The sequence below is a fragment of the Peromyscus leucopus genome, chromosome 14, assembly GCF_004664715.2.
Source record: "Peromyscus leucopus breed LL Stock chromosome 14, UCI_PerLeu_2.1, whole genome shotgun sequence".
Taxonomy (NCBI): Eukaryota; Metazoa; Chordata; class Mammalia; order Rodentia; family Cricetidae; genus Peromyscus; species Peromyscus leucopus.
Genome location: NC_051075.1, coordinates 88,903,939 through 88,930,245, shown reverse-complemented (window position 1 = coordinate 88,930,245; position 26,307 = coordinate 88,903,939). Strand labels below are relative to the sequence as shown.

The following is a 26,307-nucleotide window of genomic DNA, read 5'->3' as shown; positions in this document are numbered from 1 at the left end:
ACACATTTATGAGCTTGCATTTGTTTTTTAGATACTGTTGAAGCAAAGTGATAACTATTTAGAAGCATACCCTTAATATGAACACAGGGATTTGGAGGAATTGTTGGCTTTTTTTTTTTTTTTAACTTTTTATTTTGTGTGCTTTCTTCCTGCCTTATTCTTCACGCTGGTGTTTTTGTTTCTTCAGCTGCTCATGGATTATACAGACTGATGTAATCTTACAGCGGGTCAGTCAGAGGGACTGTCAGCATCTTCATCTCCTTAAGAGGTTTAAAATTCAAACAAGCAGATAATAGCTGCATAGAACCCACAGCCAGTTTGGGGCCCAGATATTATTTCCAGGTAGAATAATTCTGGAAAATAACTCTTAGGCTACCATTTTCCCTAAAATCATTTTTATTTACACAACTTAAGTAGGATTACAAAAAAAAAAAAAAAAAAATCTGGCTCCATTAGTTCATTGAGATGTAACCCAGGTTTTCGATAATAGATTCATCCTTTTACTAATTCTGCTTCTGGATTGTCTTTTCCCCATCTTGAATTTCTTTTATAAGGTCATTGTTTCTCTTTGTATTTTTACTTCTAAAATAGGACAAGGACAAATACCAGTTTGGTAAGACGAAGATCTTTTTCCGTGCCGGTCAAGTGGCCTATCTAGAAAAATTGAGGGCTGACAAATTGAGGGCTGCCTGCATCCGGATCCAGAAGACCATCCGTGGGTGGCTGCTAAGGAAGAAATACCTGTGCATGCAGAGGGCGGCCATCACGGTGCAGCGATATGTGCGGGGCTATCAGGCTCGATGGTAGGTCTCCTCAGCTGACTCAGGGTCCGTCCAGGACAGGTGGTCTGAATGACGCCCTACCTGTGAAGATAGCATCTCACTCATTATTCATGTCAAAGCACAACAAATTAACTTACAAGACAATTAAAAAGAATAAAATTTCACATAGACTTAACAATAATTCAGATTTGAATTGCTACCAACTTGGGTCCTTAGAATTTGTATCTTTTACCATAACATGGAACTTGAAGAAAGTGTATATAAATTGAAACAGCCATGAATATGAGACAGTTAATCTTGACTCTATGGAGGAGCAATTAACAAAAATGTTCTAACAAGTAGCTATATTTCAGTGTGGTTACATATACAAACAGTTTTAATTTTATGAAGTTTTTTTTTTTTTTTTTTGGTTTTTCAAGACAGGGTTTCTCTGTGTAGCTTTGCGCCTTTCCTGGAACTCACTTGGTAGCCCAGGCTGGCCTCGAACTCACAGAGATCCGCCTGCCTCTGCCTCCCGGGTGCTGGGATTAAAGGCGTGCGCCACCACCGCCCAGCACTAATTTTATGAAGTTTTAAGCTTTATGAACTTCCTTTTCTTTATTGTGAAATGTGACAATATGGGACATCCTGCCTTTCAAAATTAGGGAAACTCAGTGAAAAAATACTTCAGAAGCTACACATTGCTGAGCCCATGTAAGTTAATGTAAGTGTGTGTTTGCCGTGAACATTAGAGAAACAGTGAGGTTCTGCTCAGGCTACCTAAGACAGGGATACGGATGTTTTGCAGTCTTGATGACTGACAGTACACAACTGTTTTCTTTGGCCAGCTATGCCAAGTTTCTGCGCAGGACCAAGGCAGCAACCACCATTCAAAAGTTCTGGCGCATGTATGTGGTCCGCAGGAGGTACAAGATTCGACGAGCTGCCACTGTTGTTCTTCAGTCTTATTTGAGAGGCTATTTGGCAAGAAATAGATATCGCAAGGTAAGATGCTGTTTTCAAGTTTGTTCACGCATTCCAGTAACATTAATTATATTTTCTGTCTGTACAAAGTACCGTAGAGACTGCTGTGGACAGAGAAGCCATGTGGAGAAAACCACCAATTGAAATGCATGCTCATATTAAGTAATTAGATATACTTGTTAACAAGACAATAGAAAAGAAAATAGCCAGGCAGTGGTGGCGCACGCCTTTAATCCCAGCACTCGGGAGGCAGAGCCAGGTGGATCTCTGTGAGTTCGAGGCCAGCCTGGACTACCAAGTGAGTCCCAGGAAAGGTGCAAAGCTACACAGAGAAACCCTGTCTTGAAAAACCAAAAATATATATATACTTCCCTTTCCATATGTTTGTATAGTTTTAAAATTTAAATTTTAAATTAATTAAAAAAGTAAATGTGAAATAAAAATCACCAACTTGGTTGATGAAAACAACAGAACTTATTTTCTCAGCTTTCTGAAGGCCAAAAGTCCAAAAACACTGGGCTATAATCAAGGTATCAGCAATACCACATTCTCCAAAGCCCAAAGACAGAATATATTCCTTGTCCTTTCCAGTGGTGGCCTGCACTCCTGTATCTGTGGCCACATTGTCCCTATCTCTGCTCTGTCTTTATATCTTTAGTCTCTTACAAAAAATAATCACGGGACTGGTTCGATCCCTGGAACCCACACTGTGGAAGGAGAGAATCAGCTCACACATATGCTCCCCCAATAATTGTTCTTTAAGATATTTTTTAAATTATGATGATATTTAGGTCCAACCTTCCTAATCAAGGATAATATCCCTATCTCAAGAACCTTAACCTAGTTACATCTACAAAGCCCCTTTTTCCAAATAAAATGACAGCTACAAGTTGTAAGGATTAGGACATTGTGTTGTTGAGGCCCATTATTCAGACAGCTACAGAGAGGTAAAGTACACAAATAGGTTAAATATATGGCAGGGGACAGAAGGTCAACCTGAGAATGAGAAAAGCTTAGGAGAACTTAGCATGTGAAGAGGAAATAACTGTAACATTTGTATGATTAAAATACATTAACTGGAATGTGGTACATTTTTTGATTGTGTGTGTGTGTGTGTGTGTGTGTGTGTGTGTGTGTGTTTTGCAGGCTTGTCAGTGTGTATATATGCAAGTTGTGCATACCTACATAGAGACCAGAGCAGGACTTGGGTTGTCTTACTTATTGCCTTGAGACAGCCTCTTACTGAGCCTGAAGCTCATAGCCTTGGCCAGGCTGGTCGGCCAGTGAACCCCCAAGATCAACTTCTCTACCTCCCAGTGCTAGGCTTACGGGGACATGCATCCATGTATCTTATGTGGGTGCTGAGAACTCGAGCCTAAGTCTTCATGTTTGTGTAGCAAACAATTCGTACCCACTAAGCCATCTTACAAGCCCGACAAATAATCTTTTTTACATGAGGCACCGGGGTTGAATTCAAGGTTTCATGCATGCTAACCATGCATCTTCTACTAAGCCACGCTCTTGTCCTGACAAGTATCCTTTCTGTCTTAGAGTTACTGTTACCCCGTAGATCATAGATCACCTGCGTGCATGCGTGCGTGCGTGCGTGCGTGCGTGCGTGCGTGCGTGTGTGTGTGTGTGTGTGTGTGTGTGTGTGTATGTGTGTGTGCGTGCATAGAGAGGGTATACACACGTGTGCCACTGTGTCAGTGCAGGTGTCAGAGGACATCTTGTAGGACTTGATTCTTTTCATCATGTGGGTTCCAGGGAAAAAAAACCTCTTTCCTAAAAATTGTTCGCATTGTCTCTGCTCAATGGCCTTCAGTGACAAGAAATTTGTCTCGTAAGGTAGCCATCTTCTTCTAAGTTGTGTAAAAGTTTAAGAGACTATCGTGACTTTGTAAGAGTCAAAGGAGGATTGCTTTGATGTACATTTTCTTGTGTTTAGCTTTTCCTTTCAAGCTTTGTGCCTTTACCTTGGCATCCACAACAGATTCCTGGGGCATTAGAAACAACAGCAGTAGGAAATGATAAACCTCAAATGTGGCATACAAGAGCAGCGGCTTTAGGCTGAGGAGGTGGCACATGCCTTTAATCCCAGCATTCAGCAGGTAGACCTCCATGAGTTCAGTGCCAGCCTAGTCTACATAGTGAGTTTCAGGTGAACAGGGCTACCCAGAAAGACCCTGTTTCAAACAAACAAACAGACTGTCACCTCCTGAGTTTCAGGAGTGAGGTCAGTAAGTCATTAATAACCTTTGACTGTCTCAGGTGTCAGCCTCTCAGCTAGCTTGCTGGCCGCCCCATGACCTCAAGTTCAGGCCTAATATACAGTGAAGCAGTGAAGCAGGACAATCTTTTATTTCAATAGCACATCGTGCATAAAGTACCTGGTTCTTAGTTTTATAAGATCTCTTACCAGCAGAAGTCATACACCAATAAGGAAACATGTATTTTTTATGTTCTTTGTAGAATTTTTTTTCCCTTTTGCAATCTGGTTCCAATTCTGTGTATTTTTGTTTATAGTTGTGTGTGTGTGTGTATGTGTGTGTGTGTGTGTGTGTGTGTGTGTGTGTGTGTAATGTAACTAGAAAAGTGGACATTGAAAGGTGATTTGAGAAATATGTGTGTGTGTGTGTGTATATATATATATATATTAATTGATGTACCTTTATATTTCTGTGATGTATAATCCACATAAAAACACTGTTGATTCAATTTTTGTCCTTCTCTCTGGGTATAGATTCTCAGTTTGGCATACATAGGTGGATAGACTTGAATTTTGAGTCAAGTCTAGAGAGACTCAGGTTATCTATCTTTTTCTGCAGATACTCCGTGAGCACAAAGCAGTCATCATCCAGAAACGTGTCCGTGGCTGGCTGGCTCGTACACATTATAAGAAGACCATGCAAGCCATCATCTACCTTCAGTGCTGCTTCCGGCGAATGATGGCCAAGCGCGAGCTGAAGAAACTGAAAATTGAGGCTCGCTCTGTGGAACGCTACAAGAAGCTCCACATTGGCATGGAAAACAAGATTATGCAGCTGCAGCGCAAAGTGGATGAGCAGGTGTGTTTTTAAAGGAGCCCTAACGCTAGAGCACAGCAGAAGAGACCCACTGGGTTGTTTCTAGTGGCCTCTCTTCTTGACTTTACCCTGAAGGAAAGGAACAGACAGGAATTTACTTTTTAAAACACCCTGCTCCAGACCTCTGTGATCATGGATCATATTATAATGTATGCTTGACCGAAGTCTGACCACTGCCCCTTATCTGTTTTTCGCCTCTCAATGGTTGTTTGGTACAGCAATCGCAAGAGAAGCAGGAAGATGTACAGGCTTCTGAGGGGCCCAGTCTATTGGCAGAGAGAAAATTCTCTTGCTTAACAGTAGTTACTAAATAGTATTTTAGTACATGCAAATAATATAGCAATAGTTAAGAATATGTAAGAGATAAGGATAGCAAGGAGAGATGGGTGAAAATGAAATGGGATTCATCAGAAAGGTTTTATGAGGGAAATAAGAGGAATTTTAAGATTTTTAGCATACTTTATCATTCTTACTTTTCTTCTACCTAGCTCATGCTTATTTTTTTTTTGTATTAGCCCCAAGTTCTGACCTATAGTAGGCAGATACTATCACTGAGCTAAAATCTCAAGCCTTAAAATAAATGTAGTAGCTTAAATCTGTATTATAGGTATGCAGGAGGCTGAGATGGGAGAACTGCCTCCAATTCAAGGCTACCCTGGGTTACAGTGTGAGATTATGTCTCAAAACAACAAATAAATATAAATTCTTATATATATATATGTATATATATCTCCATAGTCTTTTTTGTTTTGTTTTGTTTGTTTTTGTTTTTTGTTTTTTTCAAAACAGGGTTTCTCTGTAGCTTTGGAGCCTGTCCTGGAACTTGCTTTGTAGACCAGGCTGGCTTTGAACTCATAGAGATCTGCCTGTCTCTGCCTCCTGAGTGCTGGGATTAAAGGCATGCCTACAACTGCCCAGTTTTTTCTTTTTTTTTTTAAAGAGAGGCCCTTATTGAATTACACAGGCTAGCCTTAAAGTTGTAGTCCTCCTGTTTCTGCCCAACAAGTAGCTGGAATTGCACGTTTGTGTTACCACACCCAGGTTTAGTACATGGTTTTTAATATTACTCTAACATTTCAAAAGGCAAGTGTCCATTCTCTTATTTTTAATTAATTATTATTTATTTTAATTTTATGTGTATTGATATTTTGCCTGTATGTATGTCTGTGTACCATGTGTGTGCAGTGCCTGTGGAGGTCAGAAGGTCAGATTCCCTGAAACTGGAGTTACAGATGGTTGTAAACCCCTGTGTGGGTGCTGAAAATTGAACCAGATTTGGAAGAACAGCCAGTGCCCTTAACCAGCAAGCCATCTCTCTAGCCCCTTCCCTTACTTCTGGATTAAAAATTAGGAAACTATGGGGCTGGAGGGATGGTTCAGCAGTTAAGAGCACTGGCTACTCTTTCGGGAATCCTGAGTTCAATTCCCAGCACCCACATGGAGGCTCACAACCATCTATAGCTATAGTCCCATGGGATCCAATTCCCTCTTCTGGTGTGCAAGTGTATATACAGACAAAACACCTGTATGCATAAAGTACATAAATAAATCCTTTTTAAAAATTAGGAACTTAAGAATTTACTATGAAACCCTATGATTATGAGAAAATCATATCTATGTTGCATATCATATAAAGCAGAATTAATTGCTCTGTGCTGTTAACTATTTGTATGATGAAGAAGCCATTGGTTAGGTTATGGAAAGTGCTGAGCAGGTAGAACTAATGCCCATATCCTTAACTACTTACACTAAGTAAATGTGTTGTTACTATGTCCTGGTTCAGATGCTCAATGTTATTGAGGTTTTTTTGTTTGTGGGTTTTTGTTTTTGTTTTTGTTCTTGACACAAGTTTTTACTATTTTTGCTCTGGCTGTACTAGAACTTACTCTTTAGACCAGGCTGGCCTTGAACTCACAGAGGTCCACCTGCCTCTGCCTCCTAATTGCTGGGATTAAAAGGGTGTACCACCATGCCCAGCTCAATGTTGTTTTTAATGCCAGGTATATTATGATCATTTTAGTATAGCAAATTTGGCCAGATCCTATCTCAGTGCTGTAATGATGTAACAAGAATTCATAGCTTGAATGGCATGGTATAACATTCCTTTAATCCTAGCAGCTCAGAGGCAGAGACAGAGGCAAGTGGATCTTTATGAGTTTGAGGCAGCCTGGTCTACATTAAGACCCTGTCTCAAAAAAAAAAAAAAAAAAAAAGGAATTCATGGCTAGACTTGGTGGTGCACACCTATAATTTGAGGCAGAAGATCCTGAGTTCTAGGCTTTTGGGTTACACAAGTTCTGGAGCAGTTGGACTAAATAGTAAGACCCAGTCTCCAAAACAAAGCAAAAGGAAAAACCTAAAGGAATGTAATTAATCAAAGCCTAGAAGAATCTAATCAGTATGGTTTTCTTACTGCATACATTTGGCCATTCATATTGTAAGTGTTTACTTATTGTTATTGATGTTTGTATTTAAAGAATAAAGACTACAAATGCCTCATGGAGAAACTGACCAATCTGGAAGGACTATACAACTCTGAGACTGAAAAACTACGAAACGATGTAGAACGTCTTCATCTAAGTGAAGAGGAAGCTAAGGTTGCCACTGGGCGGGTCCTTAGTCTACAGGAAGAAATTGCCAAACTCCGCAAAGACCTGGAACAAACACGATCAGAGAAAAAATGCATTGAAGAACGAGCAGATAAATACAAACAAGAAACTGAGCAGGTAGGAGCAGTGTTCTTATCCCCATTGCCCTCTGTGCAGAGTAAATGCTATCATCCTGCCCTGGTCCATGTGACTCTATATTCATTTTAATCAAAGACATGATGTAAATTCCAGAGGGTTTGTAGTTCATACTGATGTTTCCCAAACATCTCGGCCCCATAATCAACAAGTGGGCCATAGTCTTAAGGTAGAACATTTAGCTCTAGTAAGAACAGAAACAAAGCAATGTTTCAGCAATGAAATTCATGTCTATGTACTATCTTAGTTTTCTGTTGCTATAACAAAATGCCTCAGACTAGGTATTTATAAAGATTAGAGGCTTACATCACCGTATTTCTGGAGGCTAAGACGTACCAGCATCTGGTGAAGATTTTTTGGTTACATCATAATATCAGGGGATCACATGGCAAGGGAGAACAGGTATGCCACTTTTATAGCGAAACCACTCCCTCAGTAGTACATTAATTAATCCATAAATAGGTTACCCCGTTCATAAGGGCACAGTTTTTATAACCCAGTTGTCTCCCTAAGGTCCCACCTGCAGATATTAACAGTGAATTTAAGGACATTGAGAGAAGACAGTCACATCATAGCATTGATTACAGACTCTTTCAGTGTGAACTTCTTGAGATGTAGCATCCTTATTCTTGATAAGGGATGCCATGATTCTGAGGTAGATCAAACAGTGACCTGTTAGTCCCTGAACTTATATATAGTTTGAATTCCTATGGAGACCTGTGTTAAACTGAGTTAAGTCCAAGTCAGAGAAAGCTTGGCAGGAGCTGCTGAGCAGATGGAAGTCCCCAAATGCTCAGTCTCATCCATGCTTCCGTGCTATGAATTTAGCTTATGTAAAAACTCGTTGACCATGGGAAATTGCAGGGCTCCCAAGTAATGGTAAAAACATGTATTTAAACATTTCTAAAAGACCCTTGCAATTGGGCTGCCTGAGAAGTAGTAATTGATGTGAATGAGTCCACAGGGATCACCTTCTGTAGATGAAAACAGCTGAATTGTCAGCGGCAACTGAATAATCCTCACTTGCTTCTTTTTTTTTTTTTTTTTTTTTTTTTTTTTTTTTTTTTTTTTTTTTGGTTTTTCGAGACAGGGTTTCTCTGTGTAGCTTTGTGCCTTTCCTGGAACTCACTTGGTAGCCCAGGCTGGCCTCGAACTCACAGAGATCCGCCTGGCTCTGCCTCCCGAGTGCTGGGATTAAAGGCGTGCGCCACCACCGCCCGGCCTCCTCACTTGCTTCTTCTATACTGGATTCTGAACATGGATGGCAGCCTCTTCAGGAAGAGCTTAGATGAACTGCAGGCAAAATAGTGCAGCCAGGAAGATTGCTGCCCTATCCTCATGGTGCTCAGGTCCATAGAATTCCCCTGCATCAGAGTGAGACCCCAACTCCATACACAGACAGCGCAGTGCCACTGGGCAGCATCCTCTGCCATGGCGGGTTTGTTCTTGAATAATTCAAATATGCATTGTAAAGGATGCCCTTGAGCACTTACGATCCCTTTCCTTCCTCAGTCTCTGAAAGCTTTCATGATTCCTCTAGAAAGATGCTTTTTTCTTCTTCCTTCCTTCCTTCCTTCCTTTCTTCCTTCCTTCCTTCCTTCCTTCCTTTCTTTCTCTCTGTGTGTTTTGCTGGAGATTGACCTTCTTAAAACCCCATTACCCTCTCAAAAAGGAAGGCAAGGTCCAAATGTAACACATCTTTGCCTGGATAAAGTAATATTCCACAACACACGGTGCAGTGACTTGGCGCTGCACCCATGTTTATAATTCATTGTAAACATATATGAAATTCTCAGAATAAATAAAACATTTTATTTTTAAAAGAATTCATGGGGTTGGAGAGATGTCTCAGCTGTTAAGTGTGTTGTGTCTCTTGCCCTTCCAGAGGACCAGAGTTTAGTTTCTGACCTGTACATCTGTAATTCCAGCTCTGTAGGGTCCAGCACTCTCTTCTGGCTGTGGACACACACACACACATGTGGCATGCACTCACACATACACATAAAACGATTTTAAAGACTCATATCTCTAATCTCTTTAATCTGCCCATTTGAATTGTGGTACTCTAGTGGTACAATGAGAAGGTGTTCGATGGCTAATCTTAGTTGCCAACTTGACACACTGGAATGAGGGAATCCTAAAGAACTGCCTCTATCAGAATTTCCTTGAGCATGTCTGTGGGGTGTTTTCTCCATTGCTAATTGGTGTGGGAGGACCCAGCCCACTGTGATTGGTGCCATCCCTAGGCATGTGGGCCTGGGCTGTATAAGAAAGATAGCTGAGCACGAGCCTAGGAACAAGAAACTGTGGTTTCTTCTTCAAACTCCTGCCTTGGCTTCCCCTGATGATGGACTGTGACCTGGGCATGTAAGATGAAATAAGACCTTTCCTCTCCACGTTGCTTTTAATCAGAGTGTTCTATCACAGCAATAGAAATCAAAATAGAGCAAGGTGATATCATTACTTTGGGAACAGATGTCTTGTAGATGCTAGCCAGATGCTAAGTGTGCATAGTACAGAGTAAAACAGCTACCATCACAGTCCTTTTCCCCCAGCATATGTCTATTGGAGAAGGCAAAAAAGTAGACCATTCATGTGGACTGTTAAGAGGCAAACACAGGGCTTTGCAACAACCCAGAGAAAAGGTCTCTAATGGAGATGGTTTTCAAGAAGTTTCTCTGGAGGGAGTAAATTTGGGACAAGTATGACAGGTGACAAGACGTAACTAGGTGAAGACAGGAGGCATGGACAGTGACTGTGGTGTGGGACATCTCGGTCCACTATGACATCTCAGTTTGGTGTTTCATTTTATAGCTGGTGTCAAATTTGAAGGAAGAAAATACTTTGCTGAAACAGGAAAAGGAGACCCTCAATCACCTCATCGTGGAGCAGGCTAAGGAGATGACAGGTAAGGTTTGTGTGGGTTCAACCTAGCAAACAACAACCAATTTCAAACCTAAGTTTTAAAAGTTTGACATTATGTTACCAGTTACACAGTATTACTTAGAGCTGAAATTTTTTTTTAAAGTTTTGGCTGTCATCTACATTACAAGCAAGAGTCCCAAATATTTTAGTAAAATTAGTGAACTTATGAAATTGATCTCTGGTCTCTATGTACTAATGTGAAGTTATTCAGTAATATCATATGTAGCTTTTAAAAGTTTGCTTTATATGTATTAGTTTTAACTTACAGGATTCTTACTGATTTAATAAGAATCCTTGAGCTAATTTGTGGGTAGATGTGTGTGTGTGTGTGTAAAAAAACACACACACAACACACACACACGCGCGCGCGCTTGCGCGCGTCGTTCATTTGTTTCTTTGAGTCAAAACTGGCTTTGAACTTGACATCTTCCTGCCTCACCCTTCCAAATGTGCCTCTATACCTGGCAATTCACATATTTTCAAACTGATGTAATTGGAAATATTTGTAGGAATAGTACAATAATTTGGTATATGTGTAATGATCAAATCAAGGTAGCCAACATTTTCATCTCTTCAGAATCTGTCATTTGTACTTGTGGGGAACCTTCCCACTCTCCTACCCAGCTGTGCTTTGGAACCTTTATCTAACTTCTCTCCAACCTCCTCTTCTGGCTTTGACCATTTTTTTCTATAACTCTTTTCTATCAGATCAATTCTTTAAAAACATCTTTATTGATTGAGAACATATACTATTTGTCTTTCTGGGCCTCACTTATTTTTTAATTTATATTTTACTAAAACAGTGGGTGTTGTCCTATTAAGTTCAACTCCTTTTGCTACCAAACTAAAAATGAAAAGTAATTTTTAAGATAAAGAACTAAGTAGATATGCACGTTTATTCTATTTATTGATTGTGGGGTTGATTAAAATGGTCCATCAGATTGGCCTATGGGCATGTCTCTTGTGGAACATTCTCTTGACTTCTAACTGATGTCGGAGGGCCCAGCCCACTGTGGGTGGTACCATCCCTAGGCAGATGGATGCAGATTAAACAAAGGGAGCAGAATGTGAGCCTGAAAGTAAGCCAGTAAGCAGCATTTGCCCATAGTTCTGCTTCAGTTCCTACCTCTAAGTTCCTGCTTCAGCTCCTGCCCTGATTTGCCTCAAAGATGGACTGTAACTTGTAAGCTAAATAAAACCCTTTCCTCTCCAACTAGGTTTTAGTCAGTGTTCTATCACAGTAACAAAGGGAGGCATCCTGAAAGCAATCCAGAATAAAGATTAGAGAGGTAGGAAGGAATGAGCCGAAAGTTTTCCCTTATGACCATGGTACTTTCCCTCACATGATCTCTTCCCTCCAATTAAAGGATGTAGAGGAACAAGAAGCGTCCTGGAATTAATAATCTTAACTAAAACATAAGGTGAAGACAAGAAGCCAGAAGAAAATGTTAAAAGGGGCAAAACAAAATAGTGTAGAAAGCAGGCTTCCAGGATGCAGATGGTCAGGGAAGGGTCCAGAGTGATGGGAACATTTCTAAAGGAATATACAGTGTTTTTAAAATCGACTATAGGAATGAAGAAGTAAGAATGGATTTGTCTTGAAATTTTTGTTGGAAGACTTGGACTAGCTTACACAAACTGGTGGGAATAAAGGATAATTTATAGAACGTCTTAGGAAAATTTTCTCATTTATTAATTCATAATTTATGGATCCCTCCCCTAGGAAAACATTGTGGAAGGCATCAAGGAAATAGTAGTCACGAGGCTCTTGCATCCCTTGACTCTTGGAGCTGGCAGAGAATTAAATGATAGAGCAATAGAAGCAGCTAGGGCAATTTGAAACTAACCCACAAATATAAGAATACAAAGAGCATATTGGTAGGAAACCAATTCTATTATAAAAGTAATTGGTTGAGTCGCTGGGTTACAATGTATACATTCTTTTAAGAAGTATTTTTTAACTTACTTTAATCTTATGTGTATGGGTGTTTTGTCTGCATTTATATCTGTGCACCATGTGTATGTCTGGTGACTGTGGAGGTCGGAAGAGGGAGCTGGATCCCAAAGAACTGAAGTTACAGCTTGTAAGCCACCATGTGGGTCCTTGGAATTAAACCTAGGTCTTATAGAAGAGCAGCCAGTACTCTTGACTACTGAGCCTCCACGCACAGCTGCTTAATTTTTTATTACCTGCAGTCAGTGGCTAATCTCTGAACTCCAGACCATGTCCAGCCAAGAGCAAGCTACTGGCAGAAAAGGCAGTGAAGTGGGGAACTGGAAAAGTTAGGGCTCCTTAAGCAGCACGTGAGAGATGGCAATGAAATAATAGCACCATCAGCAGAGCCTAAGCAGTCATCTAGTTAGAAATGGAGGGGTAATAGGATGGCAGGGCTTCAGTGTGCTATGAGATTATATGATAGAACATGGGACTGAGACACACAGACAAATAAGAGTAGGAGGGCAAGTCCCTTAAAAGTCACCAATCTCTTGAAGAATGACTTTTTGAATCATTATTTAGCCAAAATAATTTATGAATATCAGAATTTATTAATAAGATGGCTCATTTCCAGGCCTAAGGACCTAAATTCAATCCCTGGGCCACATGGTGAATGAAGAAAATTGATTCCCATAAGTAGTTGTCTTCTGGCCTCCACGTGTATGCTGTGACATGCACACACACACACACACACACACAAATTTTTTATTGGATTTTATGAATATCCTAAAACAATACTATTGGAATAAAAATATATGTGCCAATACTTACATGAATAACCTAAGAGAATACTATGTAAATGTATCTATGTGTATATACATATACATATATTAGTTTATTTGTTATTGCTTACTAGACTAGTACGTAGTGGAAGTTTATCCAGAAGTTCTTGTAATCTGGGTGTAGTGGTGCACACCCATAGTCCCAGCACTGAGGAAATTGAAGCAGGATGGACTGTATAGCCATGCATGCATGCTATGCAGTCATGCCAGGTTAGGCAGGGCTACATAGCAAGACTGTCTCAAAAAAACAAGCAAATAGGAATGTGTTGTAACCAGTGCATGGACTTGTGGGACCAAAGCTAATAGTACATGGAGAGTTCCATAGATGAGAGCTGCCATTTGTAAGAGATTTAATTTAGGTTATTAACGCTTCTTTCTCTTCCTGCCTTCACCAAACTCTCTCACTGGGCTAAAATTTCAATTCCACTAAGAGAAACTGGAAGTCAGCATACCTGTTTACATTATTGAATTCTATGGAGTCACCTATGTATACATATCCCCCTTCCAGTTTTGAGGGGAGATTGTTTTTGTTCTGTTTAGTTCTGAGAAGGTTTATTATAATGTAGAACAGATTCCTAGGCAATGCTTCATTCTAGGTTGAGTAAGGATGCAATGATGGAATCTAGATGATAAATAAGAATGAAATTGCCATCGTCTCTGGTACAAGGAACAGCTTTTTGTTGTTTTGTTTGTTTGTTTGTTGTTTGTTTTGTTTTTTAACTAATTTCTTAATCTCACCTGTGGCCAGGGGCCCTCCCAGGGGTATTTGCTTTTAGCCCCTGAGTTTCTTCTGTTATCCTTTGGCTTCTGATGGAAGGCCTAGCTTCCTCATCTGTCTCTTTGGGCTGCTTCAAGGGCTTTTTCTTGCCACCTCTGTGGCCTGACATGTCACCTGTCACCCTTTATCCAGGCCCTATCCTTTATGTCCTCTTGTTTATTTCAGAAACTATGGAGAAGAAATTAGTAGAAGAGACAAAACAGCTGGAGATTGACCTGAATGATGAAAGGCTGAGGTATCAGAACCTTCTGAATGAGTTCAGTCGTCTGGAGGAGCGCTATGATGACCTCAAGGAGGAGATGACCCTGATGCTGGTGAGTCCAACACTTGTTTTTTTTTTTTTTTTTTTTTTTTTAAAAAGAGTCTGTCTGTGTAACCCAGGCTAGCCTTAGGCCATGATCCTTCTATTTTCTACCTCCTGGGGATTATAGGCATGGTCCGTCATACCTGGCTTCTACTTTTTTTTTTTTAAGATGAGAATATTTAGTCATATATAAAAGTAAGTAGAATCATAGAGTGAACCTCAATATATCTATCACCCAGTTCCCCAATAATAAATGTATCTCTGTTTTCTCCTATTCACCACCTTCCCCACTTCATGGATTATATTATTTAAAGTAAATCACAGAAATCATGCAGTTTTATCCATAAATACTTCAGGAAAGTCAGATACTTAAAGATGGGGCTATAAAATAGTATAAAATCAGATTATCATGACTGTGCTTCCTACATTAAATGACAATGTAAATTTTGTATATATTATTTTTATATAACTATTTTCTTCACTGGAGCTTATAATTTCCAAGTTAAATTTCCATACAGAGAAAACCAGTCTCTGTTTATAATAACTTATGTTAGCAGTGTCCAGGGCTCTTCTGTCCTTGCCAGTGCACTCTCCACACGTGCAGCTGTCCTACTCATTGTCAGGAAGCTGATTTCTCCGGCTCTCTTGTTCCTGAAAGGTAACCTAATGGTACATGTGGCTAGAATGCTCTGAAATAGATCTTGTAAAAAACAAACTAAGTTGGTGCCTGTAGGAAAGAATATTTACTTCAAATTTTGTTGATAGAAAGAGCTGCTTGGCAGAGATCTTTAAAACATAACAGAAAACTAATGTTTGCAAGGCTCACAGACGAGAAAGCCTGGTGTAAGGGAAGTTGGAAAGCACATTTAAATCCCATAGTAGATGATTGCCCTACACTTTACCAATCTGCAAGGATTACTAATCTACAAGGAGCCATTTACAGTAGGAGTAGGTCACTATGATCCGTGATTGGCAGATCGGAAGAACCTTGACTGAGCCTTGGCTTCCTTGGCTTCCAGGTTGGTAGGTCCTCTCCAACTTCCCTCCTTCGTGTTCTGTCCCCCTCAGCTTTCCCAGCACCTGGTTCCTCTCTCTTGGTGCTCTTGGTCCCCACAGTTCTATTCTTTGGTGTATTTTTATTTACTCTATGTATTAGACAACGGTACCAACCTTTACATTTAATCTGTGTTTCAGTTATACTTAGGACTAAGTTCTGGTTCTTATTGGATACTTTGGAGGCCACTGGTTACTTAGAAAACTCCTGAGTAACAGTGGAAACAAAATGATTCTTTGAGTCTTTTCTATGCATTAGGTACAGTAGACTGTACAATTTGCTTCTTCATTCCCTATGAGTTTTCTAAACACTGATTGATATGGTATCTGTGCCTAAAAGTATCTTCCAGATCTCCCGAATCATCGTGGTCATGATTCAGGGGTCTTTGGTGAATTCTACAAGCACCAAGCTTACCTGCCCTGCACTAATTCTCACTGCTTACTCCACAGATGGATGTCATGTGTAAAGTGATAGAAATTAGAGTCACCTATATAACTCCTACTTATTTTTAACCACGTATACTTAACTACCATGTAATGACTGGTTATGTCTGTCAGTCAGTGTAATTTATAAACTTTCTTGTAACTTTTATTTTATCACAACACAAAGAATTACTTAAACAGAGTGACTGAATAACTCAAAACTTTAGGGAAAAAAAAACCCAAAAAACAACAACAACAACAACAAAAGAGAGAGCCTTGAAGAAGGCCCGTTGATAGAGTCCTTGCTTAGCATGGATCTAAAGGCCTGTGTACCATCCTCAGAACTCATAAATAGAGTGTAGTAGCTCTTGCCTGTAGTCCCAGTACTCAGAAGGTGGAGGCAGGAGGATCAGAAATTCAAAGTCATCTTTAGCTACAGAGTGAGTTCAAAGCTAAACTGTTGTAAGTGAGACCCTGGGGCTCTGCCAATAGTCACAGGTGATCTACATTTGGCCGTGTGGTTCCTTAACAATTCTTACCATGCTGGCACGCCTTTCTCACTGTGGAGATCACCCGCTTATAAGAACTTGGTCAAACCAAGATGGAACCCTTGAACATTTGGCCATCAGTGCAAATTACTGGGTGGAGATTGTAATGAAGACATTGTGGATGCTGTTTCCACTGTGCATTGTTCCGTTATGTTAAATGAATTGTCTTTGGGTTATTATTTACCTCACAGAATGTGCCTAAGCCAGGACACAAGAGAACAGACTCTACCCACAGCAGCAATGAGTCTGAATATACCTTCAGCTCTGAATTTGCAGAAACTGAAGACATTGCACCAAGGACAAAGGTACATTTATCTATCACTAGAAGTAAGATGTGCTTGCTTCTGTTGATAGGCAACATTTCTAATAATTGGCTTATGTATTCTTAATCATTTGTATATATGCATACCTATTGCACATGTTTTTGCCAACACATGTACTAGTTTTTGTTTGTTTAGGTGGTAGGGTTGAACCAAGAACTCTGTATGTGACAAGCGTGTGCTCTATCACTAAGCAGTATCCCCAGTCCCACAGTATACATTTAAATGGAAGCCTTATAGCAGTAGTTTCTTTGCTGTCTCTGTCACGGTGGGACCCCAGGCAGTTTCTGCAGAGAACTCAGCTGCTGGCTGCATTTGCCCTGGACTCCTCACAGTGTCTAAGGCTGCTGTGTGCTGGTTTGAAACCATTGCTTTTCCATGCTGCTATAGGCTGTTGGAGTCCTGCTTTATCCCTGAGCTTTCTCACAGCTTCCCAGCTGGGGAAAGGACCACCATGACTTGCTCAGCTGTGGTAGGATAATTTCAAAATTAAATTGAAACCAGTGGTGGTAATTTTATTAATGAATTCTATTACCTTGTCTTCAGTTGTGAGACTATTTTAAGGTCAATACCAAAGTTTCACTCACTCAGTAAAGGCTTGGGTGACAAAGTCCTTACTAAAAAAAGGGAAGGAAATAAGGCCCCACAACTCCTCTCCTCCAGATGGCCCACTCTTCCTCCTTTCCTATATGATCAGAGAAGTCAAATGGCCTTGCTAGAAATAGATATGCCACTGGGACTAAGGACACCATCTAGCACTCCTTAGTGACCTCCATTCACACACCTCAAGTTGTTTTGTGTTTTGGCAAGTGTTACCTTCGGTGCCCCTGCCTTTTCCTGTTCTCTTACTCCTCGCTGTAGAATTTCGTTCTCACCTAGCAATCAATGGATTCTGCATGTAGCATTAACTGAGAGCTGAGAAGTTACCCAATCCTATTTTAATATGATTCCTTTTTACATGCCCAAAGCCCAAAGGAATAATTTCCAGTTAATAACATTTTACATGTTGCGAGTGAAGTACTCTGTTTGTTTATAGAATGGAGGATCCTGTTACAGTGGTTTAAAAGTTAAAGTTTCAGGAACATATGCATCACTAATAAATGAACAGATACTAAGATATCTAAATGGAACATTTAAGTACTTGTAGGTGTTTTTGGTGGGCCAACACAACAGCTCAGTGGGTAAAGTACTCAGTGTAAAGCCTGCTGACCTGAGTTCAAGCCCCAGAACTTATTCTGGAAGGAGAGAACCAACTCCTGCAAGTTGTCTGTGACCTCCATACACGCACCATTTAACCTTAGGAAAGGCCAAAGAATAAAATTTAAGACAGCATTGAAATGCCGCCTTTGGGCGATCAGCTGAGGTGAAAACGTTTCTTTGTTGAGTTCTGGCAGTGACCGTTGTCCCAGGAATGATGTAGTTGTTGATGTAAGTAGAAGTTGCCCCAGCCCACCAGACTGCCAAGGGTTGTGTTCAGATATTTGTGTTCTTGGATGTGTATTTGAGAAATTAGAAACCATCTCATTGCCTACCAGGAAGACGATGCCTAAACTGGTGGTTCACCTGGCAGACAGATAACTGGAAAACAACTACAGCAAGCACTTGTGCTTCTGAGTCATCTCCCTACTGTGTAGTCTTAATTCTTAAACAGATGTGCTAGGGTAGAGATCATATACATCTACAGCTGTAATAAATGCACGCAGATTTCCACAGGCTTGTTCGTATTCCACCAATATAATAGGGGACACAGTTGGCTAATATGGGACATTATTAACTTTGAAATGCCACCTGTGGGCTATTTGCCAGTCAGGTAAGAGAGAAGTAATCCCTTACTATTGTTTAACTTGTATTTCTCCAATCATTAGCAAGGATGAACATGTTTTTTGTTTCGTTCTACATTTCTTTTGTGAGTCTGACTGTTTTCCTATTGAATTGTTTTCACCGTTCTCTCTTTGGCTCCAGCTTTACTTGATTCTTACGATTTCTGGGTTTTAGGAGCCAAGTGAGAAGAAGGTGCCTCTGGACATGTCATTGTTCCTTAAGCTCCAGAAGCGTGTCACGGAGCTGGAACAGGAGAAGCAGATACTGCAGGATGAGCTGGACAGAAAGGAGGAGCAGGTGTTCCGCAGCAAGGCAAAGGTGAGCAACAGTGAGGGAGGCAAGGCTGCCCATTCTGTAGTCCCTGAGTTCCTGAGCTGGGCGGCACTCACTCGAGCTTCGAAGGCTTTGACAGTTCACTGCCCTTTGTACAGCAGCTAATGTTCTAATAGTAAAACCTTGACAATTAAAATACAAAGATTTTATTTTTATTTTTCTCCCCAGGAGGAAGAAAGACCACCAATTAGAGGTGCGGAACTGGAATATGAGTCCCTCAAGGTATTGAAAATTTCAGCCCAAAAATTTGTATACTTTGTTTTGACAGGAGAGCTACTAAGAACTTGTCTTTTTCTCTGAGAACATCCTTAGCTGAAGGTTCTAGCTTCTCTTATTCGGGCACTAGTTCTAGCCTGTGTTGTTTCTTTTTACAAACTCTGTTTCATCTAAGTAGGACTTCACACTGTGAACAGGAACAGGAGGTAGCAGCCCCTCGAGCTACAGTTGTAAAGAGTATGAACTCTAGAACCAGACTATTTGGTTAAGTGCTCCCTCCCATCTGTTCCCATAAACGTCTAATTGACGCTGAGGGGGCAGATAAAGGCATAGGGTAGCAGTCTGCTCTCCAAAACATCCCCTGCCTCACAGAAACATAGATAAGTGAAAGTGTTCTCTGTAGTGTGAGTGAAGCCCAGATTCGTTCTGTATTGAGTGAGTGGTTCTCCAAGTTCACCCCTATATCATCACAGTCACGGTCGCCTAGTTCCTTGTTGGAAATGCAAAACTCTCAGGCCTCACACCACTAGACATAAAGTCAGAATCCTGTAATTGGGGCTTAGAAATATGTGTTTCAACAGGAACTCCAAGTGGCTATGATGCATGTTAAAGTTGGGGACACATTGTATCAGAGTCTCGGCACCGAAGTAAAGACATTGCCTTGTTTTCTATCCCTGAAATGAACAATGCAAAACTGATTGCTAATTAGTAGATTGAAAGAGATCCCTGCTGAGATTTCCAGAAGTCTGCCCAGGTGACCCAGTCATTGGGAATATCCTGACCAGCTGATGCTTGGTTTTGCCCTTACATTTACCTGCAAACAAAGCCTGGGCTTCCTGGGATTGGGACTCAGCAGTTTGCATCTGGGAGTATTCCCTGAGCAGATCAGAGTCAGTTTGCCCTGGAATTGGAATTGGTGATGCAAACTATCCTTTACATTGCTCAGTCCCACTGATGTCACACTTACTTAAGAGTGGAGACTGATGTCCTTTCTAGTAGAATTCTTCCGTCACTTAGGCGAGGTTCAGTTTTCCAATGTAAAGATGAGAATGAAGCAGTAAATGTCTTAGTCAGTGTTCTGTTGCTGTGAAGAGACACCATGGCCACAGCAACTCTTATAAAGGAAAACACTAATTGGGGCTGGCTTACAGTGCAGAGGGTTAGTCCATTGTCATCATGGTGGGAAAGATGGTACACACAGGCAGACATGGTTCTGGAGAGGTAGCTGAGAGTTCTACATCCAAATCTGAAGGCAGCAGGAAAAGATTATGACACACTGACTGGGCTTGAGTGTCTGAGACCTCTAAGCCCACCCCTAGTGACACACTTCCTCTAACAAGGCCACTCCTACTCCATCACGGCCATACCTCCCAATAGTGGCAGTCCCTGTGAGCCTGTGGGGCCACTTTCATTCAAACTGCCACAGTAAATTTGTCTGTCTTTTCATTCAGCGTCAAGAACTGGAATCAGAAAACAAAAAACTGAAAAATGAGCTGAACGAGTTACGCAAAGCCCTCAGTGAGAAAAGTGCCCCGGAAGTGACTGCACCAGGTGCCCCTGCCTACCGTGTCCTCATGGAACAGCTGACCTCCGTGAGCGAGGAGCTCGATGTTCGCAAGGAGGAGGTCCTCATCTTGCGGTCTCAGCTGGTGAGCCAGAAAGAAGCCATCCAACCCAAAGTAAGCTTATGTGTACATGTTGAGTATGAAGCATGATGACCGGCTTTCACTTCTCCTTACGTTTTTCCCCCAGTTTGTAATGAAAAGGGCAGCTGCAAAAGCCACTGGCTTCCCAGGTGTCTTTCAAAGTTTTATTTCTCATAATCAAAGGATTTCTTTTAAAATACTTTTGTAGTAATCTTGCCTCAGTATATTCTGAACTAAAGTAAAATACATTGAATATGAAAATCTACAAATTATTTTGGTATAAAGAGGCATTAAGTCTAACTAAAATTACTTGTTGGAATTGGCCTACATAAGTGTAAATGTAACAAAATGGTTAGAAATGAAATCAGTTCATGGAGATTACATGGAGATGATTCCTGTTCACTCCCAGGAGCTCCCTTTACTAGGGAGTAGGTAGGAAGGGCTGTGTTCATGGAGTCAACAGAAAGCGGTCTACACTGTCCTTTCCTGGTTCAGTCTCATCTGGTTCCAAGACTTGAACAGGCTGGCCTTGAAAAAGAAAGCCCTGTATGCCTCCTGGGCAAAGACTAAATCAGTATTCTTTCCTCTCTCAGCAAACTGATAGTCTCTCTTTTTCTTTCTAAATTTATGAATAGTTGTATATATTTGTGGAGTACAATGGATATTCTCATAGGAAGCTTTAGTGAAAATTAAGAGATTGGAAAATAAAAATAAAGCGCAGGGCATAAATACAACCTCACTCGTAGAACACATAGTTTGGTTACATACCTGCCCACTCACTAAGTTCACATAGCCCCTGTGACAGCTGTCATACGATAATGAGATGGCCCTGTCTCAACACAATCCTTGCTTGCCCAGCCCCAGCCTCCCGGTAACACACCTTGCCTGTTCTGGAGGTGTGCAGTGTACTGACACCTTCTGAGCACCTTTGTCTATTTGTCATCCTGAGTTGCTCAGTTTCTTCTTTTCAAGGCAGTGGTGAACAATAGTGAACACATAGTGAGCTAGGGTGTGAGTTAGCACAGCCAGCGCTGGTTTGTCTGTTCTCCCTTCAGAGAGCTCTGGGAGGCTTTCCTGGACAGTTGCCCTCCCAATGCCCACTGCTTGAACTCTTCAAAGACCTAGTATGAAATCTCACCCAGATATATCAACAGCAGAGTCATTCTTTCATACACACAAGCATTTTACAACCAGGAATATTTTAAAACAAAACAACTCAGAAAAGAACTTAAGCATTAGAAATAGCAGTTCCAGCTGGGCAGTGGTGGCGCACGCCTTTAATCCCAGCACTCGGGAGGCAGAGGCAGGTGGAGCTCTGTGAGTTCGAGGACAGCCTGTCTACAGAGCGAGTTCCAGGACAGCCAGGACTATACAAAGAGAAACCCTGTCTCAAAAAAACAAAAAGAAAATAGGAGTCCCTATCGCATACATATATATTAATGTCTACCTTCTGACAGTTTTGTGAATGCTAGTGCATTTAGAGTTAGTTTTAGAAGAAACAAGTCCTAGCTTTTAATGAACTCTTGTCTGGATTCAGTGAATGTATGTATCTATCTGTTCATGAAGCTAAAGATTTATTGTTTTCTGCATTTTTGTGCTTGCCAACATGTGATTTTTCAGGATGACAAGGTAATTATACATATTTTTAATATTTAATAAGTACTTCTGTTTAATCCTAACATTGCCTTGCAGGTCTCCTCGGTTAATGTTAATGGTGCTTTGTGACCAGGTCTATTTTATTTTGTACTGTTTTCTAAGATGGATTGATTTGTTGTTTGCGTTTATGTGAGTATGTGGAAATGGATGCCACAAGAGGGCATTGTGTGCCCTCCTCCATCACTCTCCATCTGTTCCTTTGAGGTAGAGATGGCTTTTATTTCCTCACCTCAGCTAGAAGCCAGGAAGCCCAGCAGGGCCCTGGCTCCACCCCTCAGAACTTGGCGTATAGACATATGTGGAATGTGTAGCTATTGCATGGGTGTGAGATCTGAACTCTCTTAAGTGCCGCTACATCTCTCTAGCCCTCTACCTTTTTTGCCTTAGGAGCTCATAGATCCCAGGTTGGCCTCAAACTCACTGTATAGTTGAAGATGTTATCCTGCCTCCTCCTCCTGAGTGCTCTGAGTACAGTGTAAGCTGCCATGCCCTGCTTCTTTCTTACTGACTAATTTCCTGTATGACTTCTCACTCACAGTCACCTCTGTGACTCACAAGTGTAGCTCTGGGGTCATGCAGAATTTGGGAGAAATACCCTTTACTTAGAGAACTCTTAAATGGACAGTTCTCCCAGGCACACATTCATACCGAAGCAAACAAGGTGGAGGAGAAATGGAAGAGCTGAGCAGGTCTTCTTTACTGCCACGTTCCCTCCCTAAGGGCAAAGCCTGTAGCTAGAGTAAAAAGCAGCTCCTGTGAAGTTGTAGTTGAATTTCTCTACTCATCTTGTGGTCAACTGTTGAGCGATAATAGGATGCTTCATATATGATACAGCCTTTTCAGAACTTCACATGGGAACTACATAGAACAGTGGGGCAAAAGCTTCTTGGTGCTGCAATACAGATCTGACCCTGTCTCCCAAATACTATACCCAAGACAGGCAGAATGAGGAAAGAACCAGCTGCTCGTTCCCCAGGACACCAGCAAATGGAGACCCCATCTTCCCCTGTCTTCATACTAGCTAAATAGATCAAGTAACCTAATTTATTAGATGTTGAAAAACACCCCAGAAAAGTCCTAAGATATTCAAGTACAATGTATCATTATTTGATAAAAAAAAAAAACTTGAGTCATTATGAATCATATTTATAGGTCTTAAAAATGAGAATATCAAATAGATTTTTATCAAATAATTTTTTTTTCTTCAGGGAAAAAATTAAACTAGCTGAAATATACTAAATATATACACTTTATAAAATAAAGCTAAAGAAATATTTATTTGGGGCCAGGGATGTAGTTCAACTGGTAAAGTGCTTACCTAGCATGCACAAAGCCCTGGGTTAGAGCTGCAGCATTCCATAAGCTGGGCTGGTTCAGTGGTGCACACCTATGATCCGGGTACTGAGGAAGATGAGGCAAGGAGACCAGAAGTTCAAGAGTCTGAGGATGGCCTGGGCATGAGCCACTGTGGTGATATCGTGTGTACCTAATAAACTTACCTGAGGGTCAGAGGACAGAGCCAGCCATCGGATTAGACAGAGGTCAGGCAGTGGTGCACACGCCCTTAATCCTATCACTCTGGGAGGCAGAAATCCGTCTGGATCTCTGTGAGTTCAAGGCAGTGGTGGTACACACTTTTAATCCCAGTACTGGGAAAGCACACAGGCCTTTAATCTCAGGAAGTGATGTCTGGGTAGAGGAAGGTGTATAAGGTGTGAGGAAACAGAACCCACTCTCTTTAGGCTGAGGATTTTGTAGCAGTAAGAACTAGTGACTGGCTGTTCTGCCTCTCTGTTCCTTCAGCTTTCACCCTGATATCTGGCTCCAGGTTGTTTATTAAAAGACCATCTAGGTCGAACAACAAGCCACTTAGAACAAAAATGGAAAAATTAGACATGTTTCTTAGACAAAGAGAATGAACCTTTAAGGGTGCTAAAGTTGTTTTTCTTTAGAGACAATAAATTAGTAATTTTATTTAATGTTTTTGGTTTGTGTGTATATGTGTGCACGTACCAGAGAGAGAGAGTGCATGTGTCTGTATAAGCAAACACATGAATGTCAGATGATAATTTATGGGAGTAGATTCTTTCCACTGTATGGAATCTAGAGATTGAACCCAGGTCATGAGGCTAGGTGGCAAGTGCCCTTACCCACTAAGGCCTGAAATGAAAAGAATGTGTTATATGTATCCCCAGCTACTGAGTTGATCCTTCATGTGGAAATGTGTCATTTCTCCTTCAGAACACCATGACAGATTCCACAATACTTTTGGAAGATGTACAGAAAATGAAAGACAAAGGTGAAATAGCACAAGCATATATTGGTTTGAAAGAAACCAACAGGTAAGTGGATCCTTTCATCCGCCTTGGTTTAACTGTGTGAATCTGAGTCTTCGAGGCAACCTCTTATTCAGGAAGTCAGTGTGCTGACTCATTGCTTTATTAGACATCAGCCAGTCTTCAGGAAGAACCTAAGGTTTCTGGTATAAACCACCTTAAAATCCCATTCAAAATATCAGATAATTGTTGATGATTGGTGTCAAAGGAAATGTTATTCACATTATAGGAAGATATTTATGTCAAGGGCCACTGCTCAGTTTAGGCTGTCCTAGGTAGATCCTTTCATAGTAAGGGTGTTGTTCAAAATGGCCATTTGAAGGTTTGTAGAGGCAACTGCAGTGTTCAATAATTGAAATGTAGCATGAAGAGAAGTGAAGATGTATGTGCCTGGAATTCCATCAGTGGTAGCCATATAGCTCTGGAAGGGTGCCACACCTTTGAAGATGGGAGAATAGAGACTCATACCTTCAATTTTTAGCCTTTCTGCCAACCTTATTTCTGAATAGAGATTTAGTGCCATTGTACTCTAAACAGAAAAAAATTACACACTGGACCATTTTGAGGGAGCATGGCCTGTAGTGACCTAGTATCCTATCTTGATAACACAGCTCCAGGATTAACATACATAAATACCCACAAATTAAATATATATATACCTTACAAAACATAAGATAGTTCTTTATTTACAGGCAAAGGTACAGAGGTACATTTTTAAAGGTACTTGGTTAAATGTAAATTTAATGAATTAATTATAAACTTTTATATTTAAGATTATCTTACTAGCCTGGCTGCTGTTGTGGTATATGCTTTTAATCCAAGAACTCAGGAGGCAGAGACAGTCAGATCTATGTAAGTTCAAAGCCAGCCTGGTCTACATAGTGAGTTCCAGGCCAGCCAGGGCTACACAGAGAAATCTTGTCTCAAACAAAACAAAACAAAAAGAACATCTTATAGAAAGGGTAGTAGTATGCTGTCCATCCATCCACTCACCTGTTCCATCACCAGGTCTGAAATGTGCCTACCTCATGCCAGACACTAGGCCACATAGTGGGAGTCTAGCAGAAGACAGAGAGACACAGTTCCTTCTCACAGAGGTTACAGGCTCCTTAGAGAAACGACTGAGAATGGTTGAGTTTTAGTGTAGAGATATTAGAGAGAATCGTTTTAAATAGAGGAATGATTGTAATGGAGCAAGATTGAAAGCGCAATAGCAGTTAAGAGGCTTTGCCATAATCCACTGACTGGTCATAGCAGCACCAGCTTGGGTGGTGACATTTGGGATGAAAACAGTGGGAATTTTTGAAAGATGTGTATGAAGATGAAGTCAAGAAACCTTGTGGTCTGTTGGGTGTGTGAGAGGGTTCTAGAGAAGCTTGCAGTTTCTGCTGTGGGGACTCAGATAGATGTGCTGATGCCATTTCATGATCGTGAGACCAGGGTGGAGTGATGAATGGATTCACACATACTGAATTTTAGCAGACAAGGAGGCATTCAGGGAGAGAAAGCCCACTAGGCAGTTGAGTTATATATAACACCAATACACATGGCCTGAGATATAAATTTTGAAGTCATAAGAATATAATAATATAATT

General features: G+C 40.8%; 1 protein-coding gene across 6 annotated transcripts in view; it reads left to right on the top strand.

The window, feature by feature from the left end:
• Myo5a (myosin VA) overlaps positions 1-26,307 on the top strand; it is a 155,787-nt gene that overhangs the window by 95,860 nt on the left and 33,620 nt on the right. For 4 of the 6 annotated variants that reach the window (XM_037210949.1, XM_028865129.2, XM_037210947.1 and 1 more), the window contains exons 19-30: positions 592-803; positions 1,610-1,766; positions 4,574-4,813; positions 7,309-7,557; positions 10,390-10,483; positions 14,222-14,370; positions 16,576-16,689; positions 18,700-18,843; positions 19,027-19,080; positions 20,526-20,753; positions 22,341-22,349; positions 24,618-24,718. In XM_037210949.1, coding sequence (XP_037066844.1) covers positions 592-803; positions 1,610-1,766; positions 4,574-4,813; positions 7,309-7,557; positions 10,390-10,483; positions 14,222-14,370; positions 16,576-16,689; positions 18,700-18,843; positions 19,027-19,080; positions 20,526-20,753; positions 22,341-22,349; positions 24,618-24,718 — 1,751 coding nt within the window. The remainder of the gene's footprint in view (positions 1-591; positions 804-1,609; positions 1,767-4,573; positions 4,814-7,308; positions 7,558-10,389; positions 10,484-14,221; positions 14,371-16,575; positions 16,690-18,699; positions 18,844-19,026; positions 19,081-20,525; positions 20,754-22,340; positions 22,350-24,617; positions 24,719-26,307) is intronic. The other 2 variants (XM_037210948.1, XM_037210950.1) reach the window with 1 other exon arrangement.